The sequence below is a fragment of the Chaetodon trifascialis genome, chromosome 13 (genome assembly GCF_039877785.1).
Source record: "Chaetodon trifascialis isolate fChaTrf1 chromosome 13, fChaTrf1.hap1, whole genome shotgun sequence".
Classification (NCBI taxonomy): domain Eukaryota; kingdom Metazoa; phylum Chordata; class Actinopteri; order Chaetodontiformes; family Chaetodontidae; genus Chaetodon; species Chaetodon trifascialis.
Genome location: NC_092068.1, coordinates 13,236,320 through 13,261,337, shown reverse-complemented (window position 1 = coordinate 13,261,337; position 25,018 = coordinate 13,236,320). Strand labels below are relative to the sequence as shown.

Sequence of the window (25,018 nt, the reverse complement as noted above, 5' to 3'; positions counted from 1 at the left end):
AATTGATCGCTTTCCTAACCTTTGAATGTGGCTTTTTTTGCCTTCTCTGGTTTTATTGATGGCGTGTGATTTTAAATTGTTGTTCATTCTTATTGGTGCATTTGTGTGGATCTCAGGAAGACTAGTGGCCACTCTGTGGAAGCCACTGGGGATCCAAATAAAGAATAAATCATCGAGGAACCCCTGGGCAGTTAGTGCGTTAAAAAGGCAAGTTAGCAAGTTAAACTTTGTTAATGACTGAGTATCAACTGCCAAGAACTTGCTGGAAACTCTAACCAGAGAACTAATTTCCTACTTGCCAGCTTTTTCTTGATATGATTACATTTTTGTAGAGTGATAGACAACAACCTTTTGCAGGTAATCAACATATTTAAGTCAATCAAGTATGTTGCTATTTGTGCACAACTAGTACTACTGTGGCACAAAGTGCCTGCATCCAAAAGAACACCCTATTTCATATTACTTACAACTAGGAGCACAGCACAACTAATCACTTGAGAGCACATCAATCAGTTTCATAGAAAACCCAGAAAGGATGAGGAAAAGAAACAAAAAAAAGAGTCTTTTGATGTGTTTGAAACCTGCATACAATTCACAAAAAATGTGACTGGATGAGGTTTTTGGTGTATGCAGAATCCCAGCAGATCTGATTACAGACCGTCAAATCCCAGGATTCCCTCCCACTATCAGTTACGCAAGTGAGAAGGAGGAAGGGCGACTGCATCAGTCATGCAAAGGTGAGACACACTGCTCTGTGGGAAAGAGAGGGGATTTTTGTCTTTCCCTACTGGTGTCTTATGACAACCTGAATGCTTCGTGATTTCATAAGACTGATCTTAAAGGAAACTAACTCAGAACTAAGGAGGATCACCAAAACCCCCCAAATTCCACATTTACAAGAACATCATCAGTGTTTCATAACTTACTGACCATGAAAACTAACAGTAAAAACTTTAACTCACCAATGTGTCTCCAGACAAAACCTCCAGCAGTGAAATCAGGTTATGTCCATCTCGTAGGTCTTCGTACAGGTCATTTATATGCTTCCGTACCTACAGACGTGATGAGGAAAGCAAAATGTGAGCAAACAGTAAATATCATCATAATCTTAATATCTAAATAAGAGCTCTTACGATGGAGAAGTCAGTTGGATATTGCACTCTCTCTGAACTCTTGTATTTACTCACTAGTCGCATTAATGCATAGCTTTGCACTTGATCTGATCAAGATTTTCAAAAACAAAGTTGCAATAGCAGTTTGCACTCGTACACCTGTTTGTATGTGGAGCCAACGTAATGTACAGTCCAACTAAACTGTTTTGTAATACATTTAAATTTGCTGCATTTTTGTATATTTTATGCTCTTTCAATAAGTGTTATGTGGTTTGCTCCAGCCTCGTGTAACCTTTCACATAACATCACCAACAACAAGAACACCAATAATAACAGTGATTATAATGTTAATAATTAAAGAAAAATGAGCAGATATCCAAATTCAGGTACTGGCATCAGATCCAAAGTGAAAAAAGAGGACTGGTGCATCTCCACACTTGAGCAGGGCATCGCTGTGACACCTTGTCTGGGCACTTAAGCGAAGCACTTAGCAACTCTGGACCGAGGCTTTCACCTTCCAGCAGGCCCATCTCTCCTTCCTGTCCTAAATACCGCGCCTCTGAAATCACCCCGCTGCCCGCTGACCTGCTTTCACACAGGGCTTTCAGCGCTGTAATCCCAGATAGCAGCCACAGCTGTGGAGCCAAAATAGACCTGCACCCTTATGTTATTGGGTCAGCAAAGCAGATCCCCAACTATTACTCAGCACCTCTGAATTCTCATGGACCATGGTTGAGGCCTGCTGAAATCTGGCTGTCATAACATGAAATGAAATGCAAATGTTCCCATTAAACCATTAACTCAAGTTCAACAGGTTTAAACAACTATCCAGCAGCTCCTGAGGGCCTTGTGCATCCTTCTAATGATTTCTGTACTGGAAAATATAAATAGACTCCTGTTTGAAAACATCACACACAGATGAGCATAAAGTCAGTTCATCAGCAGTGATCCATGGGAAGCCCCATCCCCATCAAGTGAGGACTGATCTAATTGGCAGGACCCCTAAACTGATCCTTCATGACAGGCTTAAGATCAACACAAAGGAGGGGGGAGGGGAGAATGTAGCTGCCATACAGCTGTGTGACATAACTGGAAGTTTTGTTTTAGCTCATCAAATAACACCAGATCAAGAGTCTAAACCCACACTAGCAGCTCTGTGAGGTTGTACTGTTGAGCTAAATGCTAACATCAGCATGCTAACATGCTCACAATGACAATGCTAACATGCTAATGTTTACTGTTTTACCATGTTCATTTTGAGCATTTGCAAATTAGCACTGAACACAGAGTATAGCTCAGACTAATGGGGATGTCAGTTCTGCAGGCCTTTGGTCATAAAACAAAGTATTGGACAAATTGTAATTTTGTTGAGATGGTGACTCTGAAAGGTCTGAAAGGGATCATCAAAGTTATTACAGTTCATCCTGATGGGGGCAAAAAAGTTTGCACCAAATTGCAAGAGAAGGCGATGAGACGTCAATCCATCCATTTGTTGTTGAGACAGACAAATCGAACCTCTGACCTGCTGCTGAAGCTCGAGGCATCACCACACACAGCAGAATCATGGATGTCTGTGCACAACTTTAATGGAAATCCATCCAATAGTTGTTTTAGGGGGACCAACCAAAACTACCATCTAGACACTAACCACTGTAAATTGCATGCGCATCACATCACTGCTGTCCATTTTCCAAAGCCCAAAATTGGTAATGAGTAGCTCACACTGTCATGTTCTTTTTATGCTTTTTAATAACAGTCAAGGGACTGAATGAATGAATTCCCCTATTTTATACATCGCAGAACTACACGTTTATGCCTTCCATAACAGAAATAAGCATGACTTCTAGCGACAGTAGCGATCCATGCACCACTGATGCATGAACCACATAAAGCATTAAGCATGAATCCCAGATAGTGATTCATTTTTACAAAGGCATATAAGAGAAGACATGCCAGCACTTGTCTGTCTGCTGAAGTGTTTCATTAAATTCCACAGACAGATTAAAGGCCACAGTAAGTGATTCAAATTCCTGAGTCAACAAAACACAACCTGTTGCTGCAGCCGTGCAACAGCAACTGTCATGCTAAATGACTTTTAACAAGCTTTAATAATGTCTGGGTGGAGTGTCAGCATGTTAAGACCTAACATGGAGAGTGGTAATTGTTATTACTGCCAATTCTTCTGGATTGTTTATGTTGGAGGAAAATGGTTTGCTGATTGCTGTGAAGAAAATAGGTTTCCCCTCTGTTGTAATGAATATAGTTTCCATATGAACACATGGGACATAGATGAATGATCAGTTTTCATGTACAGAGATGACACGATAACAGAAAAATGGCACGCAGCGATCGCATTTGTTCTCACCTTCAGCAGATGTTGATTTATCCATTTTGTAAATGTCTTCTTCTGCACTCTGTCTCGTTCATCTGTGGAATAGAGAGAGAAAAGAAAAAGGCATCCTGTGAATTACAAAGTAATCATCATGAAGTGTTTGGGCAACACAAATCTCTTTTAAAGAAGGCCGTCATTAGATAAGCCCACATGTAATTCTGCTTTGTGTATACGTCTGACATGCAGCCTGTGTTATTATGCTTAATGTTAAGTTGCTTAAATCTTGAATCATTTAGCAGCTCATTTGCATTTCTTAAGCTTTTGCTTCCTGTTGGACAGAATCAATGTGCAAAGTTATTTCTGGATGTACAGCTTCAATGAAAGTGATGTAGAAAATATGAAGACCAAAGGTCCCAGTTGCTAAAAAGAGGGATGTCATTTCCTGGAGGTTGGAATTACATCACTCTCTCCTGCACTCTCTTGACCACATTATGTTTTTTGTTTCCCGTCACCATAGCAACGAGACTTCCTGTGGCCAGTGACATACGTGAAACCAGATGCAATTAAAAAGGGAAAGGGAACTGATTATATGCATTTTCCAAAATCAGCTCCTTTCTCGTAGCAGCAGTCGTATAATAAAGAAAAGGCTAAAGTGCACTTGTGTCATCACGCTTGTGTACAACTTGTACTTTTCGTGGCTGTATTTTTCTTAAAGATTGTCCCCTATCCCCTGTCAGAGCAGAGCGGGATTCAGGCCAGTCACCACAGCCGTGACTCATTTCACTGCTTCCACGTCTCCCGGTCTGCCAGACACAACTCCTCTGAATGATCCTCAGCGAACACCAGAAAACTCAAACGTACAGTCAGTAACGTGAACGACGACCATTTACTCCACTGCTCCATTCCAATGTATTTCCCTGAACTTTGACCACAGGACAAACAACACAGATAGCCTCCTCCCTTTTATAATCCTCAGTGCAGATTACAAAATATGTTTTGCTCAAGGATATCTTACCCACTATTAGTGACGAGCAAGCACAGACATGAGTAAACTTTGAAGGAAATGACATGAAGCAGTGAGATTTATACTGACCCATGCAGCACATGAGAGTTACCAGGTGAGCTCTCTGCTCCCTCTCGCTCTTAAGCAGGTACTTCATCCTCTGCTCTAGCTCGTGAGGGATGTCGACAGGGTCGTGGTTCAGGTAGACGGACGCCATGCGGATAAGCGACTGAAGAAGTGGTAACAGTCTCCCTCTTCTTGCTTGCTTGCCTGCCTGCCTGCCTGCCTGCCTACCAGCCTCTAGGGCAGCAGTGACTCCCTTTCTCATCAAGCATCCAGAGCGAGTCCTGTCAGGTTTTCCATGGCTGCTCACTATTTTGAGTTTCCACGCGGTTTAGTATTTATCTAGCAGCAGCGCTCCAAACCACAGAACAAATCAGTGTTTCTTATTTGAAAAAAAAAAAAAGAAAAAAGAAGAACGGTTCCTTGTCAAGATGTTTCCAGATGGTTCCAGCTTACTACAGCAGGATACAGCCTGTTTATTTAAGCTGCAATTTAAGAGCACTGTCCCAGCATTTCTGATCACTGCCTGCGTATTATTGCAATATAATAAAATTGTGCAATATAAACATGTTCATCCATGGACCTTAACTTTGAAGGGTGTAAAGGTTTTCAGATAATCATCTCGCTACTCTGCAGCTGCCAAGACTCACCACAATGTTTTCACCAGCAGAAACAACTGCGAACACATCCAGACAAACAAAAATTAACACCCATGTCATGATACGACAGGAAAGATAGCAAAAAGGATGTGCTATCTTTACGTGGAAGTTGTGAAATTCAGAGTTTATAGGAGCAGTTTATGTGTGTTTTCTTTTTATACAGAGCATGGCTGTTACATAAGACAATTGTAGAAAATGAAAGTGCCCTCTTCCTTACATATGGGACTTTAATGACGCACTTTTTAAATCAAGCTTCAAGGTGACAGTAGCATCCTCTCGCCATTCTGTCATAAACAAGGACAAACTACTCTCAGTGTACATAATATGCATGTAAACTGAACAGATTATTATTACATTACATTATTTCAGCTCTTAATGACATCATGCTCCATGCATTTGACTTCCATGGCATAGAAAGCTGACATTCTGACATATGTGAGGCTTTGGTTGACGATGTACCTTAAGAGCCCTGTGACTGTACTCTCTGCAGATTCCTACATTTAGTTCATCTAAAAATAGTGCATGTGTAAAAGCTGCTGAGAATTGGAAAGTGGGCTGGTCTGACAGTTCTTTTGTATGATGTTCCATACATCTAGATCACAGTCTGACATGAAGCCACACATCAGATAAAGGAAGCAACGCACCGGTTTGTCACATCAGAGTATGTCGAAAAGAATCCTACGAAATAAGGACAGCAGTCTGTCTTCATACTGGAAATGTGAAGCACTGAGAGACATTCACCAGCAGTGCTGCTGTGTCTGTCCCTGTGACTCCACAGCTGAGAAATAAAGCAGTGCAGGCTGCAGCAGGACACCAATTTGGTTCCTAATGCCCACATCTAAGCTCTTTGCTGCATAATATATAAACCACTGGAGAGACACTCATTAATATAGATTGGCTGGGCAAGTATACCAGGAAACTCTGCAGCTCAAAGCAAAAGACAGCAGCTGAACCAGCTATCAGACAGCGATAACTACAGACTTCGATTCCAGCCGTATAAACATAAGCAGAACTATAGAGCAGCTTTGAATATATGAGATAAGTTATTTCTGTGCTTGTGCTTCCCAAAAAACCAAGTAGTGTTTAATAGTATGGTGCCCTCTGGAGGATCTTATGAGAATAAAAAGTGAGCGTGAACTCTGGTTTGGAATCTGTCCAAAACCAAAACTCTTCAAAGAAGCAGTCATACATGATTAGGTCACAACATGAAAGCAGGAAAAAAGATCATCTAAGATCTGACATCAGAGAGAAAACAAACCAGTTCTGTCCCTGTCACAATAACAACGACATATGTCAGATTACTGTCATCTTAAACTCATTCTCCTGATGTTTGACAACTTTATCTTCTTAATAAATATCACTCTTCTCATTTCATCTCATGCATTCTGTGATTATACTAGCTGGACTTTAATTCCTTTTATCCATTTCACTCAAAGTTTTAATTTTTTTTTAGCAATGTAAAACTGCTAAAGTACAACATTACAGCTGATCATACAGGCATGTATTTTAGCTTCAAAGCTGCCTCGGTGTCTTATCTCATTTTTTTTTATTTGTTTTATACACTGAACAATATGCATTTTTCATCGTCCAGTCAAAAAAAGAAAGAAAAATATCTGTAAAACTACTTAAAACAATCTCAAAAAAAAAAAAAAAAAAGCTTAGATCAAGGACATTGTTACAAAAGAGAAAACTGCTGAGGTGCAAATTAAACAGTGACTGAGTGACTAACTTTTTTGGCTCTGGCATGATACTCAGTGGAAATTTAGCTAATAACAACATTAACATCGTGTTGCACTCGGTGACAGTCAATGTGTGATGTTTATTAGAGCTACATACAGTATGTGATCATGCTGAAAACACATTCAGATTCACCATTTTGCTTAAAGCATCAAAGAATAACGCACAAATTTCATTTCAATATTCTCACGTTAAATTCAGGTAGTTGGAAGCAGTTTGGAAATGAGTCAACCAACAGCTTGTGAACTTTGACTTTGATTGGTTGATGTTTGAACCTGACTCTCCACCTGCCTTTCACAATACATCTGAACATCCTGGCATTTCAAACCTCGGCGTCTGTCTCGAAAAACTAGTCATGAAAGCCTCCTCCAGAGGTGTAAACTGATACGATGATGGGAAGTTAAACTGGTGGTAATTAAGTAGTAATTGCTATTTACAGCACAATCTTCTGCAATTGTTCGCCGAGTAAATGAGCATACTCGAGCGCACTGCTTCTTTTAACGATGACAGTAAACGACACTTACTCCTCACACACAGTGGCCAGTGCTGCGTGAAAGCTGAAGATGTGCACGCCATTCTGTGGCCTGTGTGTACCAGGTCTACAGTCTGAGCCAGTGCTGGCCACCACAGCATTCAAACACAGTCACAGAGCTCCTGAGACACTTATTTGTAGACCTCAGCAAAGCACATGTGCGTGGCTATAAATAGCTATAACTCTAAACCATGCTGCCCCTGCAACTGCAGGCCACATAATCTCAGCCACTTAGGTGACGTCCCTCATTTCCTTACACACAACAAAGATGACTAAAGTAAATGCTTGTGGTAGTGTTGAATTAGTGGTAAAGTTGACTTTCATGTATTTGTGAATGTGATTCACCCATCCACAAAGGGAACCCTTATTAGATGTTAGGATATGCAAGGTCAGAGTTGAATTTACACACTCAAAAGCTACAGATTTAAGACATGAGACCTGTTGTGTGTCTGTATGAATACTGCGTCCCAAAACACGCAACCAGGCTTTTGCAAACGCAACCAGCAGCCGAACAGTCTGCAGCACCTCACGCTGATCTTTCATTAGTAGATTTTCTCACGCTTCTTTGAGCAGGAGAACGGAGAAATTGTTGTTTTCCCCAGAATGCCTGGCACAGGGGGGCCGGTGACACCCTTTGGCATCTTGTTACGTCAGGAAGCCTAAAATATCCTCCCATTCTGAGCAGAGCAGAGTCAAAAAGTCCTCGCAATCAAAATCCAGTAATCCTCTTGACCTCGTATGGGAGGGAAATCAAAACAGACATAAAGACTAAACTGAAAGCCCTCAACCTTCCAGCCTGTGACAAGGACTCGCTAAACATTCTTGTTCAACAGCTCTCATTTCACATGTCTTGTGTCACAGCCAGCTCAGTAAACAAAGGCATGTGTGCCTTAGCTTTGTTCTGAGTACAAGGCCGCTTGTTGCATAGCAGAGATTTCAAAACACAGGTCGACGTTATCTCAGTTAACATCTTATCACTTTATTCTAAAACAGGAGAAGAATCAATGAAACCATCACTGTAGTGAATCTCCTGCGCTGCTGTGATGTTTATTACTATTAATATAAAGAGAATTCAAACTGGAAAAAAGTTTCCCACACCCCAAAGATTACTCAAGACCCTCGCGATACTTCATCAGGACAAAAAACATGCTTACTCTTACAGTTCTTGTGAAATTGCTCCACTAAGTTTACTTTAAGTGGGTCTACGTCTAAACTTTGTTGCATCACAAGCCATTTTCATTTAAAACTCAAATTATGTTTTGTTACAAGGCTTAAGTCTGCAGTCATGCTGGCGCTGAGCTCAATGCTAACGTCAGCATGCTAACATGCTCACAGTGACAGGAGGCAGATGTTTAGCAGGTATCAGGTTTGCCATGGTCATCATCTGTGCGTAGCCTGTTAGCATGCAAACATTTGTTAATTAGCAGTAAACACAAAGTACAGTTGAGGGTGTAGTTTAGCGGGTATTTGGTAATAATATAAAAAATTCTAATATTGACCTGGTGATGGTGTTATACGGAAAGTGAACCGAAGTGGCAGATCCACTGACAAACCAGCGGACTATAGTGCTAATACTGAACAGTTTATCCCTGTCAGACTGGTCACACTGGTGCTTTTTAAGGGTTGAATGTACATTGCCCATTAGGCCTACAGGGGTGACTCAGCACAAAATGGCTACCTTCCTTTATTGCATTTTAATGACCATGTTGTTAACTTGGTGTCTGATAGATAATAAACAAAAACCCAGTGCAGTGATGAGGGGGAGATGCTTGAAGGTGCATTTTTGTCATTCTTTGTAGGTGAGAAAACTACAGTCAGTCGTCTCTGCAGGGCAGGGCAGCATGTGAAATATGTGACTGGAACAGCTCAGTAACTGAAACAGGTTGCCAAGCCTTCAAAGCAGCCCTTTCAAACGCTCTTTTCTTCAGTCTCCAGGTTAAGACAAAGCAGCGGAGAAACCAAGGAAAAGGCAACAACAGCTCATTTTTTGAAAAGTGCTACTGAGGAAGTGGGCAACATATATGTTATTACTGACATTTGTGATATTACATTTCAGGTTTTTGAGCTGAAACACTCAAAATCTCTTTTAGTGAAGCTGAAATATTGTAAGACCCCTGATGACACGCAATTGGAGGATGGAGGTGAAGCTGGCAAAGCGCCTTTAGGCAGGAGGTACCACTAATAAAGGCACTCAGCAAAGTCAAGAAGATGAAAGGAGGAAGCATTAACGACAGCTGATGGGAAATATAGACACACTTACAAACCTGAAGGCACACACACATTTGCTAACACGCCAATACTAAACTCCATGTGTGCAACAGCTGCAACTGCCACATCTGAGTGAGCATTTGTGCATGTGGGTAATTCGGTTTTCCTCTCCAGCCTCTTGCTCAGATTATGTAGAATCCTTATCAAGACTTACAACTTAAAGTAATCCTGTGTACATTCTTAGCTGTGCCACATTTACACAATTGTGACTACACATTAACAGATTTTTGTCTGGGAAAAACACCGCGGTAATGATTGCTTAGCGCTACCAAACAGAAAACACACATTTCAGACTTTAATCCCTCCTTTAAAAATAGAGAAAATGAATTAAAGGTTTTTCAACATCCTCCTTGATAAGGTTACACTTTTCAGACATGCTGAATTAATTTGGATTAGTTCAACTCTAACATATGCAAATCAAATGAGCTAACAACCACTAAGAGGGGCTACTTTTAGGAATTCATATTTTTCAGACGAAGCTTCAATCAAAGTGGAAGCATCTTAAATTCAGAACCTCACGGCTCACTAAACATTGATGACAGTCACATGATCAACTGGAGACAGATCGAGAGTGGTTTGTGGGTATGTTTGCCAACAACAACCAGTGGTTGGAGAGCGCTGCCTAACACGCTCTCAACTGGGTTTAGACCCGGTGATTTTGAAGGCCATAGTGTATGATTCACATCATTTTCACACTCATCAAACCACTTAGCGACCCCTCTGTATGGAAGCATTCGCAAACGTTCTGCTTTTCCTCTCATCATCTCAGATTTTTCCTTTAATTCTGACGATATGACCATATCACCCTCAGACTTCTGATGCCCCTTCTTTCAAGTTACATCTGATATCAGATGCTTCACCAGAGTAATAGTCACGGCGTTAAAACAATAGCTTCAGTCAACACAAAAACAGATGGAACTGCTCATTTCTTGGCCACCTATGAAGCGGCAGAGAAAGGAAAGCTGTTTCCTCCTGCTAGAGCGGGATTATTTCCCAGCATCTGCTGCATTCAGGAGAGAAGGGTGGTGCAGCTGGAGCGAGAGAGGAAGAGCTACAGAGAGTGAGTCAGGGGTGGGACGGAGGCGCACATGATGATCTCATGCCAGAGGAGCTAAGCAAAGCTGAGGAATGAGACTCGGTCATGCTGGTCTTCCCATCACCATGACAGCATATCAATACAACATTTAGAAATACAGCAGTGAGCTGCCGTCACACTCACTCACAGTGCAGCTGCATGGGGCTGCATTAAAGTTAGAGTTTAAATAACTTCAGAAACAATATGTGAAGAACATGAATCAAATGTTCTTCACAAGGAAAACGCATGAATACCTCCAAATGATAAATGTAAGACAAGAACGTGATTAAAGTTGAAGTGAAACACAGACGTAGCTCTGTTGCTAAAGGCTGCTGGAGCAGTAAAAAGCTTTCTGAGAGCTCTGCTGGTTTGGATTACGCTGCCCATTTTAAATGAAGTCTATTGATTAGATCATTGAGGGGCTTGGCCACATGAACAATATTATGTTTCAGCATAAGTAGATAGAGCGTACGCGTATTTAACATTAAGTGAAACTGATGGAGAAAAAGCAGAATCAGTGACATCACTTTAAATCACTTTATTTTCATTTTCGTTTTAAAAAAATAGCCTTTAATTAATGCTACCACCACTCTGTTTTATTCCTAGCATGTCTTCTCTGTATTATTACTGTACTTATCTTTATTGGTGGACATTTTATTTCTTTAAATTTTGTATTATTTTAAGTGTCTGACTTCACTTGACTCAGTCCTGAAATGTTGTATCATTTACATATAAAGCACTTTGTTAAGTTTATTGTTATTATTACGTCAAAACAATCAGACATGACATGCCTCATTTCTCCACAGATTTAAACTGACATACTGATCCAAGAAAACCTCCGGGTGAAAACTGTCAAATGAAACCACAAGCGTTCAAAGCGCTCACAGCTCGATGTAACTGTGAAATCAGGGAGCACCGAGCTGCAGCTGGACACTGATCCAAAAATTGAATGCACTTGCTTGGCCATGAGCACTTAGGATTTTGGCCAAGGTGCTATAGCTGTGAAATGACCCTTGATAATCTGATAGCCTTGTGATTACTATCTAAATCATATTTGTTCACAAAGCAAATCCACTGCATGTTAGTTTAAATTGGTTTGTTCCAATTACCCTGCAAACATGACAAGCCAAAGCTTTATGTTTGTGTATTCTTTGACCATGATTAAGCCACCTGAAAAACTATGTTTATTTTAAACCTATGAAGCACTTTCCTGTTGTTGGTGGACAATATAAGTTGGTGGGTGTTTTTGGGAGGCTCCGGGCACCAACTGTGCATGCACAATATTCGGTAAGGAATGTTAATCTGTAGGCTGAGTTAGGTGGGTAGAGACCACTTTCAGAGAGAGTGGCTTCGTGTTTAAATCTCAATGAAAAGCCAAAAAAAAAGGAGTGTCACCGCCATCAAGTCGACACATGAACAAGTCTGTGGAACTTGGATGCTGCTCCCGTAACAACAAAGTGTCTTTTGTACGATCGCAGACAGTCTCCATAGAGGCAGCCTGCTGTGTGTGTGGGCCACCAGGGCCATCTGAATGTGATGAGTGGGCTGTCGACATAGAGCAGAGGGGTTGGGCTGGGCACGGCCCAGGAGGACGGACAAAGGCAGTGACTGTGCAAAAAAAACACAATGCTCTCTCACTCGTCGCTGTGTGTGATAACGTAAGATAATGTATACCAAAATTTTAATTATCATGCGTTCCCTTTCTGAATCTATAGAAGTCCTTCCTGTAAGGAGAGATGAAGTCATAATGCAATGATTCACAGGCAGACACATTAGGCAGACACTGAGTGACCACACCCTCCCGCTGTGCAACACACAACTTACAGAGCCGACATCCGACATGCTCTACATGTCTGTCAGCTAACACTTGACTCTCCTTAAAGGAACAAAACCTCAAACAGTCAGTACACTGTGTGAGTCTCTGAATCAGCTCACACTCACTGAAAGACTGAACTTCATTCAAGGCAGATCTCTGATGAAAGGATCATATCTATCATTTCCTGTTATCATATCACACTCAGGAAATGAGCTTTGTGAATGTTTTCATGTTAGTGTTACTGAAGAGAGCAGATTTTGGGGCGATAAGCTGCTGTGTACTCACAGATTTAGCTTTGGTAACAGTTATTCCTGTCACAGTAGTGCTCCTTAAGGCCGGTGGACAAAAATATCTGTGCATTAACATGGAAAAGCAGGTTTAAAAGAAAAAATCAGAAAATAAAGTGTTTCTCCAGCTTGAATTCAGATTTTCTGGGTATTATCTGTAGGGCTGTGTCATAAATAAAACATGTTTATTTGAGTTCAGCTCCATAAATACACTTTACACTCTGTCTAATCAATGCATTTGTGCCATATGGCATCTTAAAAACAAAATGAACCGCACGAAGAGCTGATTGAACCACCAAATGTCTAATCCATTAAATCTTTCCTGATGTCAGAGGATGATCAACTGTTTGGAAACTCTAATGGCCCCTTCATGCTGACGGCCTACCGAGCAGGCTCTGCGAGAACAGCTTGATCCTGCACAGCCACTGCCCAGCGCCATTAGCTGTTCTTTGTGTCTAAGAAACCATGTGTTTAACTCACTCCTCAAGTTTACAGTCTTTGTCAATGCTTGCATTGAATTTCAGTCTGACCCAAAGGAATTCCTCTATTCAGAGTACTATTAGCTCTAATACCTAATTAGCGTGGCGTTCTTACAGCCCGAGCAATAAGATCCGCACACACACTCCCAGTCAGTGGTGGCTGTTATGCTGAGTCAGCAAAATCCTAAACTCACGTTTCTGTCAAGCACAGTTCAGAAGTTCATACAGCATTTCTTTGATTCCGATATTTGTGACACATTGCATGCCGCTCACTACGATGAGGCCTGTGCATCAATTTCCTCCATTCTTATATCTTTCTCTGGACCTGACAGCTGATCACTCTGAGGGCGTTCGATCAGCAGTGACAAACACCCACGTCAACATAAACCCAACAGCGCAGATAGCAATAGGTTACAGTACATCAGCCTAAACTTCCACAGCTAATTATGAAAATGATCCAGTCCCACATCTTGATTTTGGGAGACAAAAACAAATATCTCTGCTTCTTTATCTGTGGCCCACCGGCTGTTTAAGGGTCTGTTTGGTTGTGTTTGTTTGGTTACTGTTTGTGATTTTGCTATGAAAAGGTCTCCCATTGATACTCCACGAATCACATGGAGGGAAGCTTGTGGCTCCGGGTGATCACATCAACTGCACATAAGACTTGAGTAACGATAAAAACAGGGATTTTTGCAGCACTTAGCCAGAGGCCGATAGAAAACCGTCTCATCTGTGGAGAAGCACAAATACAGTTCGAAGCCATTTTTCATGACTGGTAAGACAAATTCACATTGAGGACAAAAGTGTTTTACACTGATTTAAAGACACATTTTTCAACCTCATCATTATACTGCTTACTGGGGTATTGCATACAATAACTTCTACATTTAATAACTGTTACAAACCAACTTTTTAAAGCTTTCCTCTCATATTAAATCATATCTCATTTGATTTCTGTGCAAGCTGTCCTCTCCCTTGTCACTTCTCAGACACAAGCAGTCCCCAGGATGAATGGATGACGGATGAATTGATGATGTTTACAGCTACAGGCTGCTGCCTCTCTCCTGAACCAACCTCTAGTAAATAAACGTTGCTAAATTCTTTCTGGTTCAACAGTCAAAGCTTTTTCTGCCACGAAGAGACGGATGTAAACAAAGCGGGTGGAAACAGGGTTGTAGGTGAGTTTGCTAGAAGTAATGATTAGCCCACCGGCTGATCTCAAGTTTCTCAATATCACTCAATAACCACACATTTGTGAGCAGAGGGATATTGAGAAGAGAAGGAAACTACACTAAATTTAGTCAGTTTCACATATAGGAACAGGCTGTTGCGACAAAACGCTTAGATTAAGACTACAAATCAATAGCATTATTGTGATGCTACAACCCCACCATAAACTTTGGAATTTCCTGTCTTATTATCAATAAGACACAAAAAGATGCCTTACCCTTCTTTGACGAGTTCATCGTTCATGCAACAACTGACAGGGAGTCGATTACCCTCCGAAGATCAACATGTATCATATAAAAACTAACAGCAGAATGCTAGTTAGTGTTGGAAGAAAACATGAGAAATAAGTAAGCCCATTGTGTGTCACAGCTCCTCTGCCTGCAGACAACAGCCTCAGATTCCTAATGATGCCACATCATATGATCCCATTATGGTCCAGTCAGGGCGTTTTAAGCCTTATACCACAGCTGACTGGCCCTGCTAGCTGCCATGCTCAAACAGCTGAGAGAACACGCTCACAGCAAGCGTTCAGCACAACACTGCACAATATATGGTGCTTATTGTTTTACTTTGGGTCCTCGTGCGGAGAGGAAACACAAAGGGTTAAAGGCGCTGCTGTCAGTTTGAATCCAGCTCCACCAGACCTCCACAGGCCTGGCCTCGGACTGCATGTGCAGCTAGCTGTCAAAGAGACACTGAATAACACAGAGCTCTTATGCGATGATGGATTTGCTCCAATTAATGAGATAGACCCAAAAGGAGCAGCTACATGGAGTGACATGAGCTATGAGCTAACGCCTCACCCTGCTATGTCATTGTCCTCTCTGCCTTCAGACACCACATAGGTCACATGAGCAATATTCACTCAGTGATATTCCTATGAGCGATCCCCCTAAAAATATACAAATATGTCATTTACATGGTGACAGTGTGATTCACTCAAAGAACACGCTTGATTTCTCTATTTAGATCTTTCAATTTGACAGTGAACAATGTAGACACTGTAATCATCAGGCCTGAAATGTTTTTCTAGACTATATTCCCATTTAACAGCTAAACAACAGAAATAATCCTCTAATCTAATAATCAACCGAGATCATAAAAAAGCTCATAATAAACCCTTTGTCTGGGCTACCAAAATTCAGCCTGAATGTGATGTCATGCAGGAAATATTCCCACTTTTCCACTGCAGGGATAAAGACTGTAAGACCAGCCAGTCACCAGAGAGAGAGAGAGAGAGAGAGGGGGCAGGCTGACATTTATTGAACTGTCAAGCAGCAACCGCAATTTCTTAATCGTCCCAAAGCCCTAAAGAACATCAAATCAGCGCTGATCCTACCTTTATATTTCTCCAAAACATCCTCATAGGCTTGGAGGTATTCCTGTTCGTCCGAGAGCGCATTGGCCTGCGGTGCGTACTGAGCCATAACCCGGACTCCTCAAACTGGACATTCACCAGCGGCGGACAGGGACACAGCGTGTGTGTGCGTGCATGTGTGTGCCTGTGTGTGTGTGTGTTTGTGTGCATGTGTGTGTGTGTGTATGTGCCAGGGACTCGAGAGTGATCGGCGCTGTTGTTGCACTAAAGGAAACGCCCTACATCCCGCCCTTGTCCGTGGTCTGTCCAATAGGCGACACTTCCTCTCCGGAGTTCGCTGGATTGATAGGAGAGACGGCCGGACGCGCTGCGCTGCAAGAAGTGTCTGATTTAACAAGCCCGCCGATCCCATTCTGAGTCTTATAAGGAATTAAAAGGAATTCTTAATTTGACTTAATTAAAACAACAGGTTAAACCTCCTCCTGCGTCACCCGATTTGCTAATTGTCTCAAGAGCAGGTAAAATAAGATGTCAAAACCAGACTGAATGAAGTGTTCATTTTTTACAGTGTGCAATAATAAACGCTTTTCCTCGTCAGGCGTCTCTGCACCGGCTCGCAACACGCACCACTTTCTTTTTCATTGTTGTCCTCCACCTGCCGAAGACTGTCAAAAAACTGAAGTCAGATTTACAAGCCTGCTGTTTGAAATAATCTTAGTGTCTTTGCTGCCAGAGGCCGATCAGCTGGCACCAATGTCGCGCAGATTCCCGAAAGGCGCAACTTTACTGGAAAACTCCATCGAGATCTGCTCCATTGAATCCCTGATATGGATTTGTACGAGGTCAAATACCGTCAACGTGTCATTATAAAACACTTAGCCTAAGTGCTGTAAAACTTTAGTCATCCAAGTATGTGATGAAGTCACTCACAAACCAGAGTCCATGAGGCTTTAGGCCATTTCAATCTACTTTCCTTATCAACTTTTGCGCAGGTGCTTCCTCGTACGCTTCTATCTCAACAAACAGTGATATAAAAGAAAACCAATACCACATTATAAACGTACCGTTGAGCTGCTGCTGGTTTGAAGAAAATAAAAGCTAGTTTTCTAAAAATTCGCTGCATGTCTAGTATTAACCCTGTTTTAAGGGATCATGTCCAGAATACCATCACATGTATCACAAATACACGTCACAACAGCGCCTGATTATGACCCCAAATAAAAGTGGGCAAACCACAAAAAAATACACCTTAACAAAGATCTAGAGCTCATACCAGCCGCCATATGCACCGTATATATCTCATCATATTCGCCAGTTATTTTTCTGCCTACAGTACATTACTATCCGACAGCTGGACAACAAGGAGGCTGCCCCTCACCTGCGATCCTGAGCACGGCTCTCTCCGCCGGATCCAGCACGGATCCTCCATGGATTTTCCTCTTGGACCGCTCGTGTCTGGGCAGGTTCCAGGGTAAGGTGTCCCCGGGTGCCGGTGATGCCGACCCAGATTTCACACTATAATCATCCTCGTCTGAGAAATCTGCCGAGGAAGACATGGAGCCGTGCAGGGAAGGGTTCCCCGAACTGGAGCTCTGTGAGACAAAAGAAACGGGGATCAAGGAAAAAAAAACAACAACAACAATGCTGGTCTTGGTTTCACACAGCGCCGGAATAAAATCCACTAATTTCTCATCATCGCGGGTCAAAGTGCGTAATGTGAGCGCATGTTAGGTGTGCCGACGCGCCGTGACACGAGCCGCCAGCTCGCAAACATCCATAACAATAAAAGATTGAGCCAAATAAACCCAATGTGAAATCAATAGTATCTGGCTCCCCCGCCAGGTCAACAATAAGACTTACCACTGTATACATGGAGACCTGTCAGCTGGAAGAAAAAACAATCCTTTTTTATGCGCGTTATTAGCTTCCAGCCTTCAATCACGCATTCTGTGCGTCAATATCAAAGGGTGCCACGCCCTTTGAGGGATGCTCCGGCCACGAGTTCGTCCCTTATCTGAGCACCGAGGATGTGGGGTGATGTCAGATCTCCGGAGGACTGTAGGGATGGTACGGTGTGTGCTGTCGAGGCAGAGCTGGACCGTGATGGGAGAGCAGACTGCATGTGTCTGCGCGTCATACCCGGCAGCCAACAACAAGCCGACTCCAGCAGCGACGGCGGTGTTAGAGCGCCATCCCCGTACAAAGGTGCCGGGTGGCTACTAATACACCAAAAGCGAGGGTAATGAGAGGACGACGGCCACCACAGACTTCACAGCAGATGCACATTATTCGCCCTGAGAGTACTTTGGGCGCGATGACATAACAGTCTACGCTGTAGATGGGGTGTTACCCACAGAGGGTACAGTTGAGCTAATTAGGATGGAGAGCACAAAAAAGGGATTGCACTTGATTTAAGCAGGTTTAGTCAGGTTGACATTTAAACTCTGTTAAGCCTATTTCACCAGAAAATATGATTTAAAAAAAAAAAAAAAAAGCTAATCGTACCTTTAACTGCATCCTTTTGGGGGATTACCTCTGATTTCTTATTCTTTTTAAAATCTTTGTTGACATTCAATTCAATCAATGTAATCACTAAAATGGCACAGTCACACATAGAGAAAATTCTGAATGAATGACCTTCTGCTGCACCCTGACACGCCTGAAATTGAGCAACAGAGCAAATCCAAACACATTCTGATGAAGAAAAGGAGGGGTGGGGCGCAACAATACCTGTGTGATGCACAGCAGTTGCTTAATGATGAAACAGTAGCTGAAGGGGAAGTAGACTGCTATGATCCTGAAGAGCTCAGTGATAACTTGTGGGCATTATGTGTCTGCAGTCAAGCTTGTCTCAATATTATTAAACCTGGAGTCACAGCATGAAATGAAAATGTGTTAAACGTGAGAGCTTCTGGCAGTGTTTCTGCAGGGGAGAGCAATTCACTTGTGGTCTTTAAATAGCAGTAGTAGTGAGAATCTGTTCTCGGCGCTGGGTCACTGTCAAGTCTGCGGAGCTGATAAAAGCAACACACTGTTAATATTAGCATCTTTTTCATCATTGCATCGCCTTTCATCAGGATAAAACTCAGTGCTGAAAAGGCAGCTTAGTGTTGCAGTTTTTATTGGCTTTCTGCTTATTCATAATTCCACTAAAAGGGAAAAAACTCTGATTCGAGGTACTCGTTACGATGAAATAATTATAAGTTGCACTGCTATTGGAAAAAGTGGATGTTCTCCTGAGTCAGACGTTCACTTTCTTTCATATAAGAAGCAAACTGTACAGGGATAAAAATAGTTGAAAGATTAGAGGCCCATCTCCATCACTTAATACAAAGCTTATCCTCTCCTCTATTAGGGAGTGTTCAAAATTCCCCATTGTTAATACCTTATATTCTTTGCTGTTACCGTTAAAGAAATGCACATAAGGACATCATCATTGGCTATTTGACTGCAGTGGCTTCAGGGTATCTATCAGTGGAAAACAGAAAAGATTTTGATCAAGCCCTGCCAGGATACTTTAAACGGACTACTGCTAAATGTGCAGGCTCTATTCAATAATAGTGAAAGAGGAGCACACGGGTCCAGATGCATTTATAGAGTTTTCCATTCATGACCGGATTCGTGTGTGAGCACTGAGCTCAAATTTTCAAAGTGTGGAGCCAAATGCTTTTACATCCCCACGTTAGTGTTACACACTCAGTTTTAGTGGTGTTGGCCTGCTGTGAATGGAATATCTCACACTGGTCAGGGTCCATTAAAGAGATTATCTGTTAAAAACACACACAAATATGGTTTGACCTAGACAAGGCGACCATTCTGGATTATTCATTTTGCACAGTTTAGTGTAGGCTACACATGCAAATACATGATGAATGTTGCATGGTGGCCTGACCTGCATTGGTTTACACAGGACTATTATATATTCAAGTCTGCTCATTTACAGCACCTCTCAGAGTTTTCCTGATTCCATAAATCTCTAAATTACTGTAATAATATATGTCTGCTTTTGTATTATCACAATAACAATGCTGGAAAACACAGGATTGTTTATCTTTTGCTCACTGCCAGGTTCAGCATTTCACCTGCACAACAAATATACAATATCATTTGAAACAGTAAGTGGATTTTGTTTTAGCCACAGCAACAAGATATTTGATTTAGTATCCGAAGCAGCTGTGACATATTGATACGACTCTTTCATGATACTTGCTGACAATGGCAATGTCCGTTATCGACAGTATTACAACACAAGTCGTGGAAGCAGGAGGTTGCATCAGCGACACACAGATCAGTTGTTTCCTTTAAACACAGTCAGGTCAAACATCGCTGTCATGGTGAGTCTTGTAGAATTTCATACAGCAGGAACAGCTAGAACCCATTTAATATTCTGGACACGATGAATGACATTCAAAATCAGACACATTCAAACACACACAGACTTGGTGATTTTGTGAATACGGGCTCTGAATTCTTTTCTCTGGAGGAAGAGAAACATGTTCTCAGATTAGATCAGCAGAGCATTAAGAAAGCCAGAAACAAACCAAAGGGGTCCAGTGTACTTTATGTTCCTGTAAGTATGTTTCCGGCTGAGGCCCTGTGTCTCTTCAGCTCTGTGTTCCTGTAGTCATGTGCTCCCTTCCAGGAAGAAATGGATCAATAAATGAGTCAGGTGTTACACCGCCTCTGTCCTCGCTGTACTATCTAATAGTGATAAAAGTATTGAAGTGATAAAAGTACTGTTCTTTGGAAGCAGCACAGCTAATTCACAGGGTAACAAAAGATGGGAAATTAAAAGCTGAGGGCCTAAAACTGCTGATCCATATCAGGATACATATTATGTTCCCATGCCAACTTGGGTAAATTGTTAACAGACTTGGATTAGAGAGGACACGTATCAGCATGTCAACACAGGTGACTACAAACGGAGTCAAGATGAGCAAATATCACAGAATCTGTTCAAATGGAGGATTGACATTAGAAATTCAAACTGGAGCAAAAATCAGTCGAGTTGACACCATAACACGTTTGTGTAGCCTCTCAGGTAATGGCCAACTAGTGCGCCTAGTGCCCAAGTGAATGATTCATAAATGAGACAAATCTGTTAATATATTCATAATATTTTCCTTGATGCAAGGCTGCAACACCTTTGGAAACTGCATACTGCTGTAAAAACACATGGCGGCCCAATTTGAACATAGAACTTTATATTAGCCAAATTTGTGGTATAATTTGATGATTTTGATAATCTAATGGAGAAGTGTTTAATTGTTTATGCTATGTTAGGATATATACAATCCGCCCATGAAGGTCCCTTTAAGTCCTTATATTATTTTGTGTTAACCCTGCAGGTTTCATATATTTGAAGAGACTGACTATGATTACATGTGTAAATGCTTTTTTTTTTTTTTTTTTCAATAAATAAACAATACACACATGGATAAAGGCAACAGCACTGCAAAAAAAAAAATCATTTCATAGGACCTATAAAGGACCCTCTGTCAAGAGCTGTGGTAAACATTTCCCTGTGTCCTTGAGCAAGTTACTGAATCCTTACCATGTTCAAAGGCACATTGATGTCCCTGTGGAGGGGAGCAAGCAAAAAAAAAAAAAAAAAGCATCAGTATTAATCATGATTACAGTTTAAGGGAGGTACCTACAGGTTTGCGTGTGGGGGTGACTTGAACAGACTGGTAAAACTCTGGCAGGACTCTCTTCTTCACTTTGCGTTTTCTTAGACTGGATGATGAATCTGGTTCGCTCTCGGGAATCTCCACCAGATTGGGCTTTTCCTCTGTCACTCGAGCATGTATGCTCCTTCTTGCGTGACGTGGACTGTGCCTGAAGCCCTGGGAAACACGGACAACTGTCAAGCTGGCGACAGACTATACTTCCAGCAGAGTTAGCAAAAGAAATTAAAAGATGGCATTGTAATATGAATAACTGTGATGTGGGTAGCAAGCTAGGGAGGTGGATGACCTAGATTTCAGAGTCAGAGGTGTGAGAGAAAGATGACACTGCGGCCCTATCGCTACAGGACAACAGCAAAGATTTCACTGTAACATCTTGATCTATCGCATTCTTCTCTGCACCCCCTTTGAATTTTTCTTTAACAACTGTTAAATATGTTTGAAGGTAATGACCAGTGGCTGTTCTCCTACATTAAGTCTGTCGCTGTCTTGTTGTTGTGTCCTTGAACATGAAACTGAATCCCTACCGGCTACGCACTGATCCAGATTCAGTGCCCTGTGGTTCAATAACATAACCTGCACAGGAGGGCTAGCTTTTGAAGCTTTTTGAATTTCAAAAGCTTCACTTTTAAACATCAGTGTATTAAATTAACTATAATCTACAGCAGTAAAACAGATGGGCCCAAATAGAACTTTCAGTAATCAAAGCGTTTACAAAAAGGTTACTGGAATTTGCTACAATTAGACTACTTACAGTTTCAATGAATAACAGAGATCAATGAATAAAACACTGAAATCACATATACAAAGATAGCTTTCAAAAATGTAATGCTAACATGAGAATTTGGTGGTGGTGGTTTGAGTCTGTTCTCGTGTATTTTGTTATTTCTGTATTGTTTTACAATTTCGTAGTTTTATTTTGAAAGTGTGAAAAGTGCGTAAAACGGAAGCAGATCGACTGAAGCGCTACTTGACGCATTTAAACATCAAACATGATGGCAAATGTACCTTTTGCATCTTTAAATAGAGTGGGTTTCTATTCCCACATTACACCACAGTTTGATTTGAAGAATATACCGTAAACTGTTTCAACCCTCCTCAAAGAATGAAACTGCAAAATCACCTCCATTATTTATTAATAACACATGCGCATTGCGCACATCATGGTCCTTAAAATAGTCATGCAGTTCAGTAAAAGTCCAAAGAAACAGGCTTTTGGGCGAAGCATGTCTCACATTATCATGAAAAACGTCATAAAGCACATGCAGGCTGCTACACATTGAACTCCTGCTTCTCTCCAGCTGTTAGACATTAGAGGACTGACTCAAACCCCGTAATGAAAAAAGTTCATCCTACCTCTGATCGAAAATGATGTGATCGGAGGCCAACTACAGGACAAATAACAGACGTTAGAATGAGGCAGTATGAGCTAGCTTTTACGATAAAGCATGACATGTCAAATATAAACTATAGACATTTCATTACCAATAACTCAGATATTTAATAGTACAGTCTAATAACACATCATCAGTGCGTTCACACTTATCAACGCCTACATGCGCGTGTGTTTGATTTCTCCCACAACCCATACTGCAGATGTGGACAGACTACTGTCTCTACTGCCTGCTAGAACAGATTAAACACATATATGAAAACGTTCAGAACATGCAGAGTACAAACGCGAGCCGTGGGGATGCGGAGATGCGGCTGGCCTGCGCTATACTCACCGCGGCTCTTGGTGCGTCCGGACAGCACAGATTTTATTGGATGTTTTCCATTACGAAGCCTGCGATGCCAGCAGCAGAAAAATAAAATCGTCGCTATAGTCCCGAGCAAAAGCAACAGTAATAGCAGCACACATTGAATACTGTACGGCCTTAACAGGACCAAAAACGCCGCAGCAATCATCATAAGGCGAGATGTAGGACAGATCCCGCAGCCTCAGACAGCTGGCTCCGCTCCTGCCGATGTGTCGCTCACAGCTCAAGATGAGAATAAAGACGCTGACTGACATACGTGAAGCATCGCAGGGCAAACCGCGGAGGAGCGCATAGGTTCAAAGTAGACAGCCCAGACTATTGATATCATTGTTGTGAGACAATGCATGACTCAGCAGAGACGCAAGTTTTATTTATTTATTTTTTTTTTTCTTCTAACAGGGGCAGGGAGAGTCAGCAGATTGATCTGAGCATCGCAGTAATCTGCTGCAAAGTCTGCTGCCCAAAAGGATAATGCTGCAATACTAAGAACAATAATACTAAGACTAATATGTGTATTCTGAGAATGTCAACAGTCCAGTGGGGTACTTTATAATGAATATTGCAATTTCATTATATGAAAGGCCAACAATGTTACTACTATATTATTATTGCAACGTGCCTGATATAGCTGACGTATATTTTGCTGTAGCATCCCTTAGCATCCCTGTGAAATGTACCCTGTTGTACAGACAGGCCTTCTAATGAGACAGATGCTGTGGACAGACACTTTCAGGATGAGGGAGAAAAACAGAAACCAACTCTAATCATAATCCACCATGGCTTATGTAATTTTTGGATGAACCAATATCATTTAGAGTATTTTTTTCCCTCTCTTCAGTCAGATGAAAACTCAGGAAAGCAAAGTGTGAGGAGAAAAACAGTTTTATTTGCAATTTTAAAAAGGGTCGCTCAGCACCATATGTGACAGCCATATTTCTTCTGAATGTCAAGAGATGTCCATATATGCAGCAAACCAATAGACCATACATTGCATGTGTCAATATAAATTTTACAGGTAAAATGTACAGTTGTTACATGTTAGCATACATATAAATTACTGTAATGTGTGTATATGGTTATTCTTATATACCATTTGTTGAATTGTGTAGTATTATTATGTATAATAATGAATGTATAAGGAGACACACACACACACACACACACACACACACACACACACACACACATAAATATTAAAAAAAAAAAATATATATATATATATATATATATATATATATATATATAACACTGAGCATATGTTCAGCTTGTGTCGTGCATTAATATATGCCCATATGATTAATTGCAATTTTAAGTCCAATATCACTGATTTGCTTTACAATCTGCATCATACTACACCCACTATCTTTAGTCCCTGGAGCGGTGAGTTTTGAGTTTGTCAACGTGTATTATTTGCATTAAATGTACACATTATATTGTATAAGTCTTATCTTTCTCTGAGAGATGTATACTACAGTAATATTTATAGTAATGCATGGAAATATACAAGCCTGCACAAATGCTGATTATAATGTACTCACATTTTCATATGAAACTGGACACCTGCCCGGGGCAGCATCGCTGTTAGCTTAGCATAGCTTCTTTTAGGGGTCCTGGTTTGAATCCTGCTCATTTCTGTTCATCCTATGTTTACGAGTTTCAG

General features: G+C 41.3%; 1 protein-coding gene across 1 annotated transcript in view; it reads right to left on the bottom strand.

The window, feature by feature from the left end:
• Positions 1-16,020, bottom strand: part of dst (dystonin) — a 92,272-nt gene extending 76,252 nt beyond the window's left edge. Inside the window, exons 1-3 of the mRNA XM_070977439.1 lie at positions 15,933-16,020; positions 3,478-3,539; positions 963-1,052 (exon numbers count right to left, since the gene is read on the bottom strand). Of these exons, the coding sequence (XP_070833540.1) occupies positions 963-1,052; positions 3,478-3,539; positions 15,933-16,020 (240 nt within the window). The remainder of the gene's footprint in view (positions 1-962; positions 1,053-3,477; positions 3,540-15,932) is intronic.
• Positions 16,021-25,018: the final 8,998 nt, after the last annotated feature.